Raw genomic sequence first — 18,828 nt, 5'->3', positions numbered from 1 at the left:
ATATGGCCAATTTTGGTAGCTGAATATGGACTACTCTTTATGCTTTGTGCTGGGAGGCAGTTGCAGCTCCCAGAATGGCTTGGGAACTGTGATAGCCTCTTAACAAAGGCTTCCCCCCAGGCAGTAAGAAGCCACACCTTGAAAACTGCTAGGCCATTAAATGCTAATCAGGTGGCCAATTGCTACATTCACACCTACCTCTTTATACTTGCAGGCAGTTGCAGCTCCCAGAATGGCTTGGGACTGTGATAACCTCTCAACAAAGGATTCCCCGAGGCAGTAAGAAGCCACACCTTGAAAACTGCTAGGCCATTAAATGCTAATCAGGTGGCCAATTGCTACATTCGCACCTACCTCTTTGTGCTGGCAGGCAGTTGCAGCTTCCAGAATGGCTTGGGAACTGTGATAACCTCTCAACAAAGGCTTCCCCCAGGCAGTAAGAAGCCCCACCTTTAAAACTGTAAGATCATTAAATGCTAATCAGGTGGCCAATTGCTACATTCACACCTACCTCTTTGTGCTAGTAGCCAGTTGCAGCTCCCAGAATGGCTTGGGAACTGTGATAACCTCTCAACAAAGGCTTCCCCCAGGCAGTAAGAAGCCCCACCTTTAAAACTGTAAGATCATTAAATGCTAATCAGGTGGCCAATTACTACATTCACACCTACCTCTTTGTGCTAGTAGCCAGTTGCAGCTCCCAGAATGGCTTGGGAACTGTGATAACCTCTCAACAAAGGCTTCCCCCAGGCAGTAAGAAGCCACACCTTTAAAACTGTAAGATCATTAAATGCTAATCAGGTAGGTGCTACATTCGCACCTACCTCTTTGTGCTGGCAGGCAGTTGCTGCTCCCAGAATGGCTTGGGAACTGTGATAGCCTCTCAACAAAGGATTCCCCCAGGCAGGAAGAAGCCACACCTTTAAAACTGCTAGGCCATTAAATGCTAATCAGGTGGCCAGTTGCTACATTCGCACCTATCTCTTTCTGCTGGCAGGCAGTTGCAGCTCCCAGAATGGTTTGGGAACTGTGATAGCCTCTCAACAAAGGATTCCCCCAGGCAGTAAGAAGCCACCCCTTGAAAACTACTAGGTCATTAAATACTAATCAGGCGGCCAATTGCTACATTCGCACCTGCCTCTTCGTGCTGGGAGACAGTTGCAGCTCCCAGAATGGCTTGGGAACTGTGATAGCCTCTCAACAAAGGATTCCCCCAGGCAGTAAGAAGCCACCCCTTGAAAACTACTAGGTCATTAAATACTAATCAGGCGGCCAATTGCTACATTCGCACCTGCCTCTTCGTGCTGGGAGACAGTTGCCGCTCCCAGAATGGCTTGGGAACTGTGATAGCCTCTCAACAAAGGATTCCCCCAGGCAGTATGAAGTCACACCTTGAAAACTGCTACATTCATACAGAGAAAAGTTATTTTTCCCACCCTGGACGTTCCACAGATACATAAATCCCATTTTCCTAGTTTCCAACAGACTTCGCAACCTCTGAGGGTTCCTGCCATAGATGTGGACAAATTGTCAGGAGAGAATGCTTCTGGAACATGGCCGTACAGCCCGGAGAACACACAACAACCCAGTGATTCCAGCCATGAAAGCCTTCGACAATGCAAACAAAAGAAAAATCACAAGGAAAACACCTAGAGGGCCGGAGTTTGGGAATCACTGTTCCAAAACAAGTTTTTTGGGGGGAACATTAACTCCCAGAAACCCCAGCCAGCTTGGCAAACTGTCACAAATCCACATCACCTGGAAGCCCAGAGGTTGGGATCCAGTGCTCTAAGGGTTAAAACAAGAGAGAAGGCGCTTCCTGAGTGAGGCAATGAGGAAAGAAGGTCCTCCTGCAAAAACCTCCACTGCAATGGTGCTTGCAAGGGTTTGAATCCCCTTTGCACCAGGAACCCAGGCAGAAGAGAGCAAAAAAGGTGGCGTATCAGTCTGGATTTATGGATTTTTTGCTGCATTAAAACAAATTGCATGCATCCTGAACTCTTGAATTGATTTATGTTGCAATTTGTTTCAAAACATATATATATATATGTTTTGAAACAAATTGCAACATAAATGTCTGTTTATATTTTTTTGCAATTTGCTAAATACAATGTATGCACCCTTCACAGTGTAACATCATGGATTTAATTTCTGCTACAATGTGTACAGCCAGAATAGTTTATGATCCCAGATGATCAGGAGTACAACTACTGGGTGGGTGCAAAATGGGGGCATACCTTCTCCTAGGACAGGCCTGTGCAAAATTGGGCCCTCTCAAGTGTTTTGGACTTCAACTCCCACCATTCCTAACAGCCTCAGGCCTCTTCCTTTTCCCCCTCAGCCACTTAATGCTTCTGGAACATAGGCCCAGTCAGCCCATTGTATGCTAATCAAGGTGGTCAATTGAAAAGATTCACACCTAGCCCAACTTACAAAAGCCTTTTGTCTCACCCTGGTCTTTCCACAGATATATAAACCCCTTTTTTCCCAGCTCCAGCAGACCTCACCTCTGAGGAAGCTTGCCACAGATGCAGGTGAAACGTCAGGAGAAATGCCTCTAGAACATGGCCATATAGCCCGAAAAAACCCACAAGAACTGAGTGATTCCAGCCATGAAAGCCTTCGACAATACATAGCTATATAGCCTGGAAAACTTACAGCAACCTAGTGATTCCAGCCATGGAAACCTTCAACAACAAACTACTTTATTAGTATGAGGAATGTCTAGGTTTTCCAGCATGACCATTTATCATAGGCATGGGCAAAGTTCAGCCCTTCAGGTGTTTTGGACTCCACCTCCCACAATTCCCAACAGTAGGTAGGTTGTGTTGTCGAAAGCTTCCATGGCCGGAATCACTGGGTTGTTGTAGGTTTTCCGGGCTGTATGTCCATGTTCTGGAAGCATTCTCTCCTGACGTTTCACCCACATCTATGGCAGGCATCCTCAAAGGTTGTGAAGTCATAGATCAGTGGTTCATTGCTATTTCATAACTGTCATTTTGCTGCTGTTATGAATTGTTGTTGTTGTTCATTCGTTCAGTCATCTCCGACTCTTCGTGACCTCATGGACCAGCCCACGCCAGAGCTCCCTGTCGGCCGTCACCACCCCCAGCTCCTTCAAGGTCAGTCCAGTCCCTTCAAGGATGCCATCCATCCATCTTGCCCTTGGTCGGCCCCTCTTCCTTTTGCCTTCCACTTTCCCCAGCATCATTGTCTTCTCTAGGCTTTGCTGTCTCCTCGTGATGTGGCCAAAGGACTTCAACTTTCCCTCTAGTCTCCTTCCCTCCAATGAGCAGCCGGGCTTTATTTCCTGGAGGATGGACTGGTTGGATCTTCTCGCCGTCCAAGGCACTCTCAGCACTTTCCTCCAACACCACAGTTCAAAAGCATCTCTCTTCCTTCACTCAGCCTTCCCTAAGGTCCAGCTCTCACATCCGTAGGTTACTACAGGGAATATAGTAATGTAAATATCTGATATGCAGGATGTATTTTCATACACTGGACCAAATTTGGCACAAAGACCCAATACACCCAAATTTAAATACTGGTGGGATTGGGGGCGGGTATTGATTTTGTCCTATGGGAGTTGTAGTTGCTGGGATTTATAGTTAACCTACAATCAAAGCGATTCTGAACTCCACCAACGATAGAATTGAATCAAACTTGGCACACAGAACTCTCACGACCAGGAGAAAATACTGGAAGGGTTTGGTGGGCATTGACCTTGAGTTTTGGGAGTTGTAGTTCACCTACATCCACCCCAAACTTCCCACACAGAACCTCCATGACCAACAGAAAATACTGTGTTTTAATGTATTGTCGAAGGCTTTCATGGCTGGAATCACTAGGTTCTTGTGGGTTTTTTCGGGCTATAGAGCCATGTTCTAGAGGCATTTCTCCTGACGTTTCGCCTGCATCTATGGCAAGCATCCTCAGAGGTAGTGAGGTCTGTTGGAATTAGGACAATGGGCTTATATATCTGTGGAATGGCTGGGGTGGGGCAAAGAGCTCTTCCCTGCTGCAGCTAGGTGTGAATGTTTCAACTGATCACCTTCATTAGCATTTGAAGGCCTGCCTGAGCCTGGGAAAATCTGTTGCTGGGAGGTGTTAATCTGTGCCTGTTTCCTCTCTGTTGTTTTGCTGTCGTAATTTTAGAGTTTTTTAATACTGGTAGCCAGATTTTGTTCATTTTCATGGTCTCCTCCTTTCTGTTGAAATTGTCCACATGCTTGTGGATTTCAATGGCTTCTCTGTGTAGTCTGACATGGTGGTTGTGAGAGTGGTCCAGCATTTCTGTGTTCTCAAATAATATGCTGTGTCCAGGCTGGTTCATCAGGTGCTCTGCTATGGCTGACTTTTCTGGTTGAAGGAGTCTGCAGTGCCTTTCCTGTTCCTGGATTCGTGTTTGGGCAATGCTGCTGCGTTTGGTGGTCCCTCTGTAGACTTGTCCACAGCTGCATGGTACACGGTAGACTCCTGCAGAGGTGAGAGGATCCCTCTTGTCCTTTGCTGAATGTAGCATTTGTTGGATTTTCTTGGTGGGTTTGTAGATTGTTTGTATGTCGTGTTTCCTCATCAGCTTCCCTCTGCGGTCAGTGGTTCCCTTGATGTATGGCAGGAACACTTTTCCTCTGGGTGGATCTTCCTCTTTACTCTCGTGGCTTGTTCTTGGTCTTGCAGCTCTTCTGATGTCTGAGGTGGAGTCTCCATTGGCCTGGAGAGCCCAGTTGAGGTGGTTCAGTTCATCTTGGAGGAGGTGGGGTTCGCAGATTGTGTGTTTTCTTGTGGTCTTTGGTGACCCCTCTGGCACCCCCTCGCGACCCCTCCAGGGGTCCCGACCCCCAGGTTGAGAAACACTGTCATAGATGGAGGCGAAACGTCAGGAGAGAATGCTTCTAACACATGGCCATATAGCTGGGAAAACCTGTGATTGTGTTTATTGTAATGTTATGTTGTTACTTTTTAAAAATGTAATATTGATGCTGTTGCTTGTTGTTTATGTTTTGGTTTTATCTTGCTGTAATATGTTGTCCGGGCTTGGCCTCATGTTGGGGAGATGGTGGCAGGGTATAAATAAAGTTTATTATTATTACAACAACCCAGTCGGTAGGCTGTAAGGAATTGTGGAAATTGAAGTCCAAAATGGGAGTTGTAGGGAGGGAGGGCCAAAGTTGGTGTTAGTCTGATTTATCAACTTTTGCTGGAAAAATCTTTGTTGACTATTCACCATCATGCATTTCTGCTTCTTCTCCAGGCAAACATTTTGCCTCCAGTTCTGTCCGCAGTCCCTAAGCCTGCGTTTCTTGCAGTGCGACACCTTGATTGTGAAGTCCCCAAAGGATGAGAAGAGGGACCTTAAGCCCCGCAGGCCCCACCTCAGAGGAGGAAGCATCACCGGGCACAGGAGGGTCTCCTCCTTACGTCCTCCAGGCCGGGAATATCCGGGAATTCTTGGAAATGATGCCAGGAGACCAAATCAAACAGGAGCCCGAGGAGAGCTCCCTCCAGTTGTGGGAAGTTCAATGGCAGGAGTTCCTGAAGACCGTTGAGACCCCCGAGCCAGACCCGTTTTCAGAGAAGTCTTCCCCGTGGGATGACGCCAAAGCCTTCCTGGCTTCTTTTGAGCAAGTGGCCGAGGCCTGTCGGTGGCCCAAGGAAGAGTGGGTGACCCGCCTCACACCGGCCCTCAGCGGAGACGCCGAGCAGGCTTTTCTCAAGCTGCCCGTCCAACACAGGGAAAATTACGGGGTGGTGAAAGCGGCCATCTTGCGAGGGGACACCTTGAGCCGGGAGAAGATCCGCCAGCACTTCCGGCAGTTCTGCTACCGGGAAGCCGAGGGGCCCCGGGTGGCGTACATCCGACTCCAGGAGCTTTGCTGCCAGTGGTTGAAATTCAAGCACCACTCCAAGGAGCAGATTCTGGAGCTGCTGATCTTGGAGCAGCTGTTGACCATCTTGCCAGCCCAGATCCAAAACTGGGTTCGGGAACGTGGGCCGGAGACCTGCTCCCAGGCAGTGGCCTTGGCTGAGGATTTCCTCTCAAAGAAACAAGGGATCCAAAGGCAAGAAGACCAGGTGAGCACGTTCTGAAATGTTGGGTTGTTGTAGGTTTTTCAGGCTGTATGGCCATGTTCTAGAACAGTGTTTCTCAACCTGGGGGTCGGGACCCCTGTGGGGGTCACGAAGGGGAGTCATAGGGGTCACCAAAGACCATCAGAAAACACGGTATTTTCTGTTGGTCAGGGGTTTTGTGTGGTAAGTTTGGCCCAATTCTATTGTTGATGGAGTTCAGAATGCTCTTTGGTGAACTATACATCCTAGCAACTACAACTCCCAAATATTGAGGTCTATTTTCCTCAAACTCCATCTGTGTTCACATTTGGGCATATGGAATATTCCTGCCAAGTTTGGTCCAGATCCATCATTGTTTGAGTCCACAGTGCTCTCTGGATGTAGGAGAACTACAACTCCCAAACTCAAGGTCAATGCCCACCAAACCCTTCCAGTATTTTCTGTTGATCATGGGAGTTTTGTGTGTCAAGTTTGGTTCAATTCCATTGTTGGTGGAGTTCAGAATGCTCTTTGATTGTAGGAGAACTATAAATCCCAGCAAATACAACTCCCAAATGACAAAATCAATCCCCCCAAACCCCACCAGTATTCAAATTTGGGCATATTGCGTATTTGTGTCAAATCTGGTCCAGTGAATGAAAATATATCCCACATATCAGATATTGATGATTCGTAACAGTAGCAAAATTATGCAGTAGCAATTAAAATAATGTTATGGTTAGGGGTCACCACAACATGAGGAACTGTATCAAGGGGTCGCGGCATTAGGAAGGTTGAGAAACACTGTTCTAGAAGCATTCTCTCCTGACGTTTCGCCTGCATCTGTGGCAAGCATCCTCAGAGGTTGTGAGTCTTTGACAATACTTCTGAAATTTTGTTTCTATGATGATCTTAGGAAGAAACTGTTCCATAGATAATGCTCTGTTAGATAGAAATGTGTCCAGAGGAGGGCGACTAAAATGATCAAGGGTCTGGAGAACAAGCCCTATGAGGAGCGGCTTTAGGAACTGGGCATGTTTAGCCTGAAGAAGAGAAGGCTGAGAGGAGATATGATAGCCATGTATAAATATGTGAGAGGAAGTCATAGGGAGGAGGGAGCAAGCTTGTTTTCTGCTTCCCTGGAGACTAGGATGCGGAACAATGGCTTCAAACTACAAGAGAAGAGATTCCATCTGAACATGAGGAAGAACTTCCTGACTGTGAGAGCCGTTCAGCAGTGGAACTCTCTGCCCCAGAGTGTGGTGGAGGCTCCTTATTTGGAAGTTTTTAAACAGAGGCTGGATGGCCATCTGTCAGGGGTGATTTGAATGCAATATTCCTGCTTCTTGGCAGAATGGGGTTGGACTGGATGGCCCATGAGGTCTCTTTCAACTCTTTGATTCTATGATTCTATGACAGAGCAGAATATAAATATATTATATTATTATACTAGCTGTACCCGCCACGCATTGCTGTGGCCAACCTTCCCCCTTTCTCTCCTTCTTTCCCTCCTTCCTTCACTCTCTCTTTCCTTCTCTTCTTACTTCCTTCTCTATCTATTTCCTTCCTTCCCCCTTTTTCTTTCTCTTCTGCTGTCTCTCTTTTCTTCCTTCTCCCTTTGCTTCTTTCCTTCCCTCCCTCTTTCTCTACATCTTCCCCCCTTCCTTCGCTCCCTCTTTCCTTCCTTCTTTCCCTTTTTCTTCTCTCCTTCCTTCCTTCTCTAACTTTCCTTCCTTCCCCCTTTTTCTTTCTCTCCCTCTTTCTCTTCTTTCTTCCTTCTCTACCTCTTTTCTTCCTTCTCTCTTTCTTTCTTTCCTTCCCTCCCTCTTTCTCTACATCTTCCCCCTTCCTTCGCTCCCTCTTTCCTTCCTTCTTTCCCTTTTTTCTTCTCTCCTTCCTTCCTTCTCTAACTTTCCTTCCTTCCCCCTTTTTCTTTCCCTCCCTCTTTCTCTCCTTTCTTCCTTCTCTACCTCTTTCCTTCCTTCTCCCTTTCCTTCTTTCTTTCCCTCTCTCTTTTCTTTCTTTCTTTCTTTCTTTCTTTCTTTTCTCCCCTTCCCTCCCTCTTTCTTCCTTTTTCTGTATTGTCATTTAGCTTTTCGTCATTTAGCTTTTGGGGGCTTTTTAAGTCTCTTCTGCTGTGTTTTCAGTGTTTTTGTGAGTGAAGGACATACATTGGGCTGTTAGGTGTCTTGTGTCCAAATTTGGTGTCAATTCATCCAGTGGTTTTTGAGTTCTGTTAATCCCACAAATGAACATTACATTTTGATTTATATAGATTGCCTTCCCTGCCAAAGAGTGTTGTTGCCTCAACTAAACTACAACACCCAGGAGTCCATGGCATTGAGCTAGGGCAGTTTAAGTGGGCTCAGGCTGCATTAATTCTGGGCAGATTCTGAGAAACTCCAAAAACAGAACCGAGAGATAGATAGATAGATAGATAGATAGATAGATAGATAGATAGATAGATTTCTGGGGGCTTCATCCAATCATTACATGTCCTTTGAGCCTTGCTGCTTTGTATCCTGACACAGGTCCTTTTCTGCTTTTCCAGGAGGGTTTCCCGGAGACAGGCAGGAGCTCCTCCGAAGGAGACCTTCCTCCTCCTTCGATCCCAGAGCAAAGTCAGCTTTGTATCGAGACTAAAAAGGAAGTGGATGACGACGACGACACTCCCAGGTTTTTTGGTAAGGGCAGAAGACACTTTTAAATGTTCAAAATCTTTTGTAGTTGACCAGAATTGTGTCTATTTTTTAAGGATAGGCAAAAACGTGACTTCATATGATCTCTCAGAGCGGTTTTGTGGTCCCCTGGTGCACCGCACGGGTGTGACCCCAAATGCTTTTTTTTGTGTCACATCAGAAGCAAATTGGAGTCCAAAGAAAGATGGCCCACATGATCATAGGCCTGGAAGCCATGAATTTTCTAAGAATGGCATAGGGAGCAGGGTATGTTTAGCTTGGGGAACCTAGAACGTGTCCAACGAAAGGTAGTCCACATGTTCATAGGCCTGGAAGCCATGAATTCTCTAAGAGTGGTATAGGGAACTGGATATGTTTAGCTTGGAGAACCTAGAACATGTCCAAAGAAAGATGGCCCACATGATCAAAGGCCTGGAAGCCACGAATTCTCTAAGAATGGCATAGGGAGCAGGGTATGTTTAGCTTGGGGAACCTAGAACGTGTCCAACGAAAGGTAGTCCACATGATCATAGGCCTGGAAGTCATGAATTTTCTAAGAATGGCATAGGGAGCTGGATATGTTTAGCTTGGGGAACCTAGAACGTGTCCAACAAAAGGTAGTCCACATGATCATAGGCCTGGAAGTCATGAATTTTCTAAGAATGGCATAGGGAGCTGGATATGTTTAGCTTGGAGAACCTGGAACATGTCCAAAGAAAGGTAGTCCACATGAGCAAAGGCCTGGAAGCCATGAATACTCTAAAAATGGCATACGGAGCTGGGTATGATTAGCTTGGAGAAAAGAAGGCCGAGAAGGGACATGATAGCCATGTTTAAATATCTGAGGAGGGAACAGGCTCGATTTCTGCCACTCTGGAAACTAGGACATGGAGCCATGGATTCAAGTTGCAGGAAAAAGATTATACCTAAACATAAGTAAGAACTGATGGTAGGAGCTGCTCAATAGTGGAATATATCGGCCTTAGTTTGGGGACCCCTGGTATAACTGTTTACTAATTTCTATCATTTTTGAGGAGTAATCTAGATTCTCACTTTTTGGAACTTATTCTGTATGTCTAGCAGGAAATGTATATTTCTCCTTTGTCAGAATATTTCTCCTCCTTATTTGAAGTTCTACTTCCTTTGTAATCTAAGGAGAAAGTTTTGTGACTGTTCTTTCTTTCTCCAGGGGGTTGGGGAACCATAAACAATGGTGAAGAATGCGTTCCAGATGGCTCCAAAATGGGTTGTCCACACACAGCACCAGTCTGGAAGGAAGAGGACAGCCTTTCCCAGTGTTGTATGCAGGAAAATGTCTCAGCGAGTCACGAAAAGCCAGAATATCCTCAGGAATCTGATCTGGTGGAGGAACCAATGGACTCAGCTCCTTGCGGAGAAGTTCGCCAGATCATCAGTGAAACTACAGCTGCGGTCCCCATTGGAATGGAGTCCAGAAGGAGACGAAGCACCTGCGGTTCATATGGGAGAAGCTCCAGCCTCCCTATGAGAACTCGCACAGGAGGTAAACCAGTCCGATGCCCGATCTGTGGGAAATACTTCCTTTGTAGCTCAAAGCTTCTCGTCCACCAAAGAAGCCATGTTGGGGAGAAAGCCTACAAGCGGTTATACCTGTATGGAGGCCAACACGCGTGCCCCACCGACCTCCATGCCAATTGTCCAGGCCAGGCGGCCATGTTCCACAAAATGGTCCCTCGAATGCGTGGCCAGCGGTGGGAAGGCAAGGAGGTTGTGGCCTTGCTCAATGGGATCAAGTCCAGCCCTGCTCTGGCCCTGTTCATGAGCAGCAGCTCCCAGAGGGGGCAACAACACTGGGAAAAAATCAAGGACCAGCTCCAGGCTCAAGGATACACCCGGAACATAGACCAGCTGAGGTCGAAATGGAAACAGCTGAAGACAGACTTTTTCGCAGCCGGCCGACCTGCGGCAGAAGGAAAAGAGAGGCCGCCCATTATACCGCCTTATTTCAATCGGATGCGGAGTGTGTGGGACGCAGCTGGGAGGCCCCCCTTCAAAGATCGGCACCTACCAGGTCAGTTCGATGCTTTCGGTTGTGATTCTGTGTTTTGGTTTATTGTATCGTGTCTCAGCACCACATCTGCTGGACTCCTGTAAAAGGATTGGGCGAACCACACACACACACACACAACATCCTCGATTGTCTTAACCTGAGCAAACATCTCTCCAGGAACCTCTAGGTCCTCCAGTGTGATTTTATGGTCACCTTCTGTCAAAGGATGGATCTGACGGAAAAGGTTCTTACTGGGGATCTTGGGATTTAGTTGACAATAGAATTGCACTGGAGGATTAGATTTCTTGTTGTTGTTTATTCGTTCAGTCGCTTCCGACTATTTGTGACCTCATGGACCAGTCCACGCCAGAGCTCCCTGTTGTCTGTGGCCATCCCCAGCTCCTTCAAGGTCAAACCAGTCACTTCAAGGATGCCATTCATCCATCTTGCCCTTGGTCGGCCCCTCTTCCTTTTTCCTTCCACTTTCCCCAGCATAATTGTCTTCTCTAAGCTTTCCTGTCTCCTCATGATGTGGCCAAAGTACTTCAACTTTGTCTCTAATATCCTTCCCTCCAATGACAAGTCGGGCTTTATTTCCTGAAATATGGACTGGGTGGATCTTTTAACTGTCCAAGGCACTCTTAGCACTTTCCTCCAGCACCACAGTTCAAAAGCGTCTGTCTTCCTTTGCTCAGCTTTCCCTATGGTCCAGCTCTTACATCCATAGGTGACTACAGGGAATACCATTGCTTTGTCTATGCGGATCTTCGTGGCCAGTGTGATGTCTCTACTCTTCACTATTTTATCGAGATTGGTCCTTGCTCTCCTCCCAAGAAGGAAGCATCTTCTGATTTCCTGGCTGCAGTCTGCATCTGCAGTCATCTTTGCACCTAGAAATACAAAATCTGTCACTGCCTCCACGGTTTCTCCCTCTATTTTCCAGTTGTCAATCATTCTTGTTGCCATAATCTTGGTTTTTTTGATGTTTAGCTGCAACCCGGCTTTTGCGCTTTCTTCTTTCGCCTTGATTAGAAGGCTCCTCAGCTCCTCCTCGCTTTCTGCCATCAGAGTGGTGTCATCTGCATATCTGAGGTTGTTGATGTTTCTTCCAGCAATTTTCATTCCAGCTTTGCATTCCTCAAGCCCCGCACATCCTCGCATGATGTGTTCTGCATACAAGTTTAAAAGGTTGGGTGAGAGTATGCAGCCTTGCCGTACGCCTTTCCCAATCTTGAACCAGTCTGTTGTTCCGTGGTCAGTTCTGACTGTTGCGACTTGGTCCTTGTACAGATTCCTCAGGAGAGAGACAAGGTGGCTTGGTATGCCCATCCCACCAAGAACTTGCCACAATTTATTATGATCCACACAGTCAAAGGCTTTAGAATAGTCAATGAAGCAGAAGTAGATGTTTTTCTGAAACTCCCTGCCTTTCTCCATTATCCAGCAGATATTGGCAATCTGGTCTCTCGTTCCTCTGCCTTTTCTAAACCCAGCTTGAACATCTGGCAACTATCACTCCATGTCTTGCTGGAGTCTTCCTTGCAGGATCTTGAGCATTACCTTACTGGCATGTGAAATGATTAGCATTTGATGGCCTGATAGTTTGTAGGTGTGGCTTGTTCCTGCCTGGGGGAATCCTTTGTTGAGAGATGATTAGCTATCCCTGATTGCTTTTTCTCTGGAGTCCCCGTGTTAGAGCTTGAGAAGCAATCAGGAACAGCTAATCACCTTTCAATAAAGAATTTTCCCAGGCAGTAACAAGCCACACCAAAAAACTGTCAGGCCATCAAATGCTAATCAAGGTGGCCAACTGAGCCATTCGCACCTTTCGCCTGCAACTATGGCAAGCATCCTCAGAGGTAGTGAGGTCTATTGGAAGTAGGAAAAAGGGTTTATATATCTGTGGAATGACCAGGGTGGGACAAAGGACTCTTGTCTGTTGGAGCTAGGTGTGAATGTTTCAACTGACTACCTTGATTAGCATTTGATTGCCTGGCAGTGCCTGGAGCAATCTTTTGTTGAGAGGTGGTTAGATGTCCTTGTTTGGGACTATTTTCTGTGCCATTTTATCATTTTCTCCTCCTGCTTTGCAGCCTCTTATCGAGCCCGAAGACGTGAGCTAGAGAGACGTGAGGACGAAGACGGCGATGTGATGGCGCAAGGCTCTTCCTGCTGACAGAGGGAGGGAAGATCCAGAAGTATCCACCAACACCCATTGGTGCTGTTGTGTGTATGGTTGACATACACCAGCAACAGAAAGATGCAACAGGGGAAGCATTCTCAAGAGCATGATTGCTTAGCATAAGGACAGTAGAACCACCACCATAAGTATCACCAGGGCAGGTCCTCTCACTGGGCAGGATGAGGCAGATACTTCAAGCTCCTTCATCCTGGTCGCAGAGCCAATGTTGTTGGAGGAGGAGGCGGTTGTGTGCCAAAGAGTGTGCTTAGTGCCTACTAAGATACACTGTCTTGAAGTGCAGGGAAGGACACCGTCTTTTCTCTAATGAGGAAATTCAGTGGCCAGTCCAGTTGGTTCCTACGAGGGTTATCTGGAAAGTAAGCTTACAAATACAAAGAATGAATATATATTCATAGATTGTAGTATAGGCATTACATTATTTTCCCACATAATCACCATTCAGGTCCATACATTTCGTCATCCATGCGACAAGTTTTGATGCCTGTGTGATAAAAGTTTCCCACCACCTTTTTCAGCCAGTTCGTCACTTTGATTTTCACCTTGTTGTCATTAATAATAACATAATAACAACACTTTATTTGTACCCTGCTACCATCTCCCCAGGGGACTCGGTGGCACAGTGGGTTAAAGCACTGAGCTGCTGAGCTTGTTGATCGAAAGGTCGCAGGTTCGATTCCGGGGAGCGGTGTGAGCTTCCGCTGTCAGCCCTAGCTTCTGCCAACCTAGCAGTTCGAAAACATGCAAATGTGAGTAGATCAATAGGTACCGCTCCGGTGGGAAGGTAACGGCGCTCCATGCAGTCATGCCAGTGGCCACATGACCTTGGAGGTGTCTACGGACAACGCTGGCTCTTTGGCTTAGAAATGGAGATGAGCACCACACCCCAGAGTCAGACATGACTGGACTTAATGTCAGGGGACTACCTTTACCTTTACCTTACCATCTCCCCAGGGGACTCGGTGCGGCTTACATGAGGCCAAGCCCAAAATACAACAAGCAATAACAACAATACAAGCAATTTAAAAACAACAAAACAATCAAACAATAACATAAGCATTATCAATAGGACAACACCCTTTAATTTAGTGAATATATTTATTTATTTTGTATCAATAACATTGCATAAATGAGTATAAAACTTGTAAAAATAGAAGGAGTGCAGGCGGCTAAATATCTTTTGACCAAAAACAGGCAACAGTAATGGCATTGTCTGTAGCCTCCAACAATTCTTCCTCTGTACATGAGGCAGGGCATAGTGGACAAGCATACAGATACGGAGTTGTCTGTTCTGCCCCACAGACACACAAGACGTGGGATTCTTTTAGGTTGTGCCATTTTGCCAGGTTGTCTTTTGATCTGCCCACTCCACTTCTGAGTCTGTTCAGCGACTTCCAAGTTGTCCATTCTTGGTTTGGCCCTGGAGGAAGACTCTCTCTCATGGGGGGCCATCCAGTTGGGATTTCCTGGTTTAGCTGCCCAGAGGGATACATTTGCTGTTGCTGGAGGGACACCAAGAGGAGTGGTAGTTCTCATGAAGCTTCTCCTTGATTTGAGTCTACTGGGAGGAGGCTGGAAGCCATGTAGTGGGTGGCTTTCACAGTGTTCAACCTTATTTCTCTCACATTTAGCAGCAACTTCCCATCGCACATCGGGGAGGTGGGGGGCAATGCCAGCTAGTGTGTAGAGTTTATCCACAGGTGTAGGTTTAAGACATCCTGTGATTATTCTGCATGTTTCATTCAATGCTATGTTCACCCGCTTTGCATGGGCAGACTTATGCCATACTCGTCAGTTGAGTTAAGTGAACAGATGACAGTCACTGGGTGCAAGATTGGGACTGTGAGAGGCGAGGCTTAAAACACTCCAACCAAATGAAGTCAACAACTCTTGTGTTGCATGAACGGTGTGTGGACATGAATTGTCATGGGGGAGATTGACTCCCGCCCTCAGCATCCCACGACGTTTGTTTTGGATGGCTCTGTGAAGCTTCTTCATGGTGTCACAATATATTCTGTTTTCATTTTGTCACATGCTGCCTTGACATTAAGTCCTCTCCATAAACGGAAACGATTTCACAATGAATCACAGCAGCTGGGTTGTTGTAGGTTTTTTCGGGCTGTATGGCCATGGTCTAGAGGCATTCTCTCCTGACGTTCCGCCTGCATCTATGGCAAGCAACCTCACTACCTCTGAGGATGCTTGCCATAGATGCAGGCGAAATGTCAGGAGAGAATGCCTCTAGACCATGGCCATACAGCCCTAAAAAACCTACAACAACCCAGTGATTCCAGCCATGAAAGCCTTCAACAATACATTAATCACAGCAGCATTCATGCCCTTAGCATTTAGGTAGCAGATTACAGCGTGAACTTTGCACTTGGAGGGAAACTAACCTTCACCACAGTGCCAGTTGATGAGCTACTGACGACTGGCACTGCTCGTTCGCTTTGCTTCTCCCAATACACGGCAATGATACCAACTTCCCCGCAAGAGCTGCATGCTTTGTAACCTTACTTTCTGGATAACCCTCACATATCTGGAAGGGGCCTCCTTGTCCTTTGACTCAGGCAATGAGTCAAAGGAGTCGCCAAATGTTGTGGCGACTCCAAAATTAGCAATACGTGATACTCTTTTCATGCTCTGTATAACGTACCTTTAAAAATGGGTGGGGGCATGCTATTATAAGCACTTTTAGGGTTTGGAGGCTGGGGAGCATTAATCAAAATTACCCTTTGGTAGGTGGAGAATGAAGCACTCCTCTTTCTACCCGCATGGGATGCACTCCTTCCCCTTCCCCTCCAGGCTCGGTGTTTAAAAAGGTTTTGTTAGAAGTTTGCACCAGTTTGTTTCACAGCATTATTAGGTATGTATATATGCATATAATAATATTTATTTATTGTGTCAGAAGCGAATTGAGACTACTGTTACGCTGTACAGAAAAAACATAAACAAAAGTTTAAAACTTGGCATTATACTAAATTTGCTTGGAGTGCCTCTGGGGTTGCTGTAAGAAGGTCATCCACTATGCATGTGGGAGCGCTCTCTTTCTCTCTCTTTCTATATATATACTAGCCATCTCCTGCCACGCGTTGCTGTGGCTCACTCTAGTGATCATGGGGGTTCTGTGTGGGAGGTTTGGCCCAATTCTATCGTTGGTGGGGTTCAGAATGCTCTTTGATTGTAGGTGAACTACAAATCCCAGCAACTACAACTCCCAAATGTCAAGATTCTATTTTCCCCAAACTCCACCAGTGTTCACATTTGGGCATATTGAATATTTGTGTAGAGTTTGGCCCAGACCCATCATTGTTTGAGTCCACAGTGCTCTCTGGATGTAGGTGAACTACAACTCCAAAACCAAAGGATACTGCCCACCAAACCCTTCCAGTATTTTCTGTTGGCCATGGGAGAACTGTGTGCCAAGTTTGGTTCAATTCTATCATTGGTGGGGTTCAGAATGCTCTGTGATTGTAGGTGAACTATAAATCCCAGCAACTACAACTCCCAAATGACAAAAATCAATTTTTTTTGAGTGAAGGACATACATTGGGTTGTTAGGTGTATCGTGTTCAAATTTGGTGCCAATTCATCCAGGGGTTTCTGAGTTCTGTGAATACCACAAACGAACATTACATTTTTATTTAGATAGATATATGAGAGAGATTTTTATCCCGCCGCATCTCCCTGAGGGGACTCAGGGCGGATTACAACAAAAATTTGGCAAATATTCAATGCCAACAAACATAACAAAAACAGGTCAAATCAAATATTCCCTTTCCCAAGGAGGAGGCTGAAAACAGCTCATAATTTAGAACAACAAATACAATGAAAGCATTAAAAAATGAAGCAGAATACTGAAACTGCATCAATGAAAGGCAAGGTAAGGCACCCACCCAACTGAAAACCCCTCTCTCCTACTTATTTATTTGCATAGAGTAATTAAAACACAGTGACTTTTGATGCTTATGTTATAGTAAGTGCTAAAGTTATGTGTTCTATATATTAAAAAAATAAATCAAGGCCGAATCTTTCCAATTCTGTCATGTCTTTTGCTTCAACAACACCAAATTAGGAGGGATAGCCAATACTCCAGAGGACAGGGGCAGGATTCAAAACGATCTTGACAGATTAGAGAGATGATTGGCCAAAACTAACAAAATGAAGTTCAACGGGGACAAATGCACAATACTCCACTTAGGCAGAAAAAACGAAATGCAAAGATACAGAATGGGGGACAGTGCCTGGCTTGAGAGCAGGACGTGTGAAAAAATATTGGAGTCCTCGTGGACAACAAGATAAACATGAGCCAACAATGTGATGTGGCGGCAAAAAAGACAATGGGATTTTGGCCTGCATCAATAGGAGCATAGTGTCTAGATCTAGGGAAGTCATGCTACCCCTCTATTCCGCTTTGGTTAGACCACACCTGGAATATTGTGTCCAGTTGTGGGCACCACAATTCAAGAGATATTGACAAGCTGGAATGTGTCCAGAGGAGGGCGACTAAAATGATCAAGGGTCTGGAGAACAAGCGCTATGAGGAGCGGCTTGGGGAGCTGGGCATGTTTAGCCTGAAGAAGAGAAGGCTGAGAGGAGATATGATAGCCATGTATAAATATGTGAGAAGAAGCCACAGGGAGGAGGGAGCAAGCTTGTTTTCTGCTTCCTTGGAGACTAGGACGCAATGGAACAATGGCTTCAAACTACAAGAGAGGAGATTCCATCTGAACATGAGGAAGAACTTCCTGACTGAGAGAGCTGTTCAGCAGTGGAACTCTCTGCCCTGGAGTGTGGTGGAGGCTCCTTCTTTGGAAGCTTTTAAACAGAGGCTGGATGGCCATCTGTCAGGGGTGCTTTGAATGCAATATTCCTGCTTCTTGGCAGGGGGTTGGACTGGATGGCCCATGAGGTCTCTTCCAACTCTTCGATTCTATGATTCTAATGGATATATTTGCTTCAACGTGCTCTATGTGGGGTTGCTTTTGAAGACTGTTCAGGAGCTTCCAATGGTCCAACGGGTGGCAGCCAGGTTGCTCACTGGAGCGACCTTCAGGGAGCATACAACCCTTCCGCTATGCCAACCCCACTGCCTTCCAGTTTGCTACCGGGCACAATTCGAAGTGCTGGTTTTAGCCTATAAAGCTCTCAATGGTTCTGGCTCAGCTTACCTGTCCAAATGTATTTCTCCTTATGAATCCTTATGAAGAGTTTAAGGTTGCCCTTCTCTCAGTCCTGCCTTCTTCGCAGACACGGGTGGTGTCTCATCCCTTCTAAGTGGTGGCCCCTTGGTTGAGTCACACCCTCCCCAGGGATATTAGATCAGAAAAAAGTGAAAATGTGACTATTTGAACAAGTCTTCAGGATCTAATGCAACAGTCAACCACGGTATTAGTCGAAAGTGAACACTGGAACAACTCAGACGACGATTTATGGACACAAAGGAGGAGGGCGACTCAAAGGATCAAGGGCATGGAGAACAAGCCCTATGAGGAGTGGCTTAAAGACCTGGGCACGTTTAGCCCAGGTCTTTAAGAAGGCTGAGAGGAGACATGATGAGGGCCATGTATAAGTATGAGAGAGGAAGTCAGAGGGAGCAAACTTGTTTTCTGCTGCCCTGGTGACTAGGACGCAATGGAACAATGAATCATAGAATCAAAGAGTTGGAAGAGACCTCATGGGCCATCCAGTCCAACCCCATTCTGCCAAGAAGCAGGAATATTGCATTCAAATCACCCCTGACAGATGGTCATCCAGCCTCTGTTTAAAAGCTTCCAAAGGAGGAGCCTCCACCACACTCCAGGGCAGAGAGTTCCACTGCTGAACGGCTCTCACAGTCAGGAAGTTCTTCCTCATGTTCAGGTGGAATCTCC

At 46.2% G+C, this 18,828-nt stretch overlaps 2 protein-coding genes across 2 annotated transcripts in view; both read left to right on the top strand.

The window, feature by feature from the left end:
- LOC132765774 (zinc finger protein 850-like) overlaps positions 1-18,828 on the top strand; it is a 1,095,673-nt gene that overhangs the window by 856,754 nt on the left and 220,091 nt on the right. The window lies entirely within an intron of this gene.
- Positions 1,317-16,988, top strand: LOC132766079 (zinc finger and SCAN domain-containing protein 30-like). Its single transcript, XM_067465312.1, has 5 exons — positions 1,317-1,931; positions 5,252-6,072; positions 8,600-8,732; positions 9,916-10,776; positions 12,849-16,988. Exons 2-5 carry the CDS (start codon positions 5,338-5,340, stop codon positions 12,929-12,931), a joined length of 1,812 nt encoding a protein of 603 aa, XP_067321413.1. The 5' UTR covers positions 1,317-1,931; positions 5,252-5,337; the 3' UTR covers positions 12,932-16,988.

Source organism: Anolis sagrei, chromosome 2 (genome assembly GCF_037176765.1).
Source record: "Anolis sagrei isolate rAnoSag1 chromosome 2, rAnoSag1.mat, whole genome shotgun sequence".
In the NCBI taxonomy this organism is placed as follows: Eukaryota; Metazoa; Chordata; class Lepidosauria; order Squamata; family Dactyloidae; genus Anolis; species Anolis sagrei.
The sequence above is the reverse complement of the archived record's forward strand: the minus strand, read 5'-3'. Positions and strand labels throughout refer to the sequence as shown.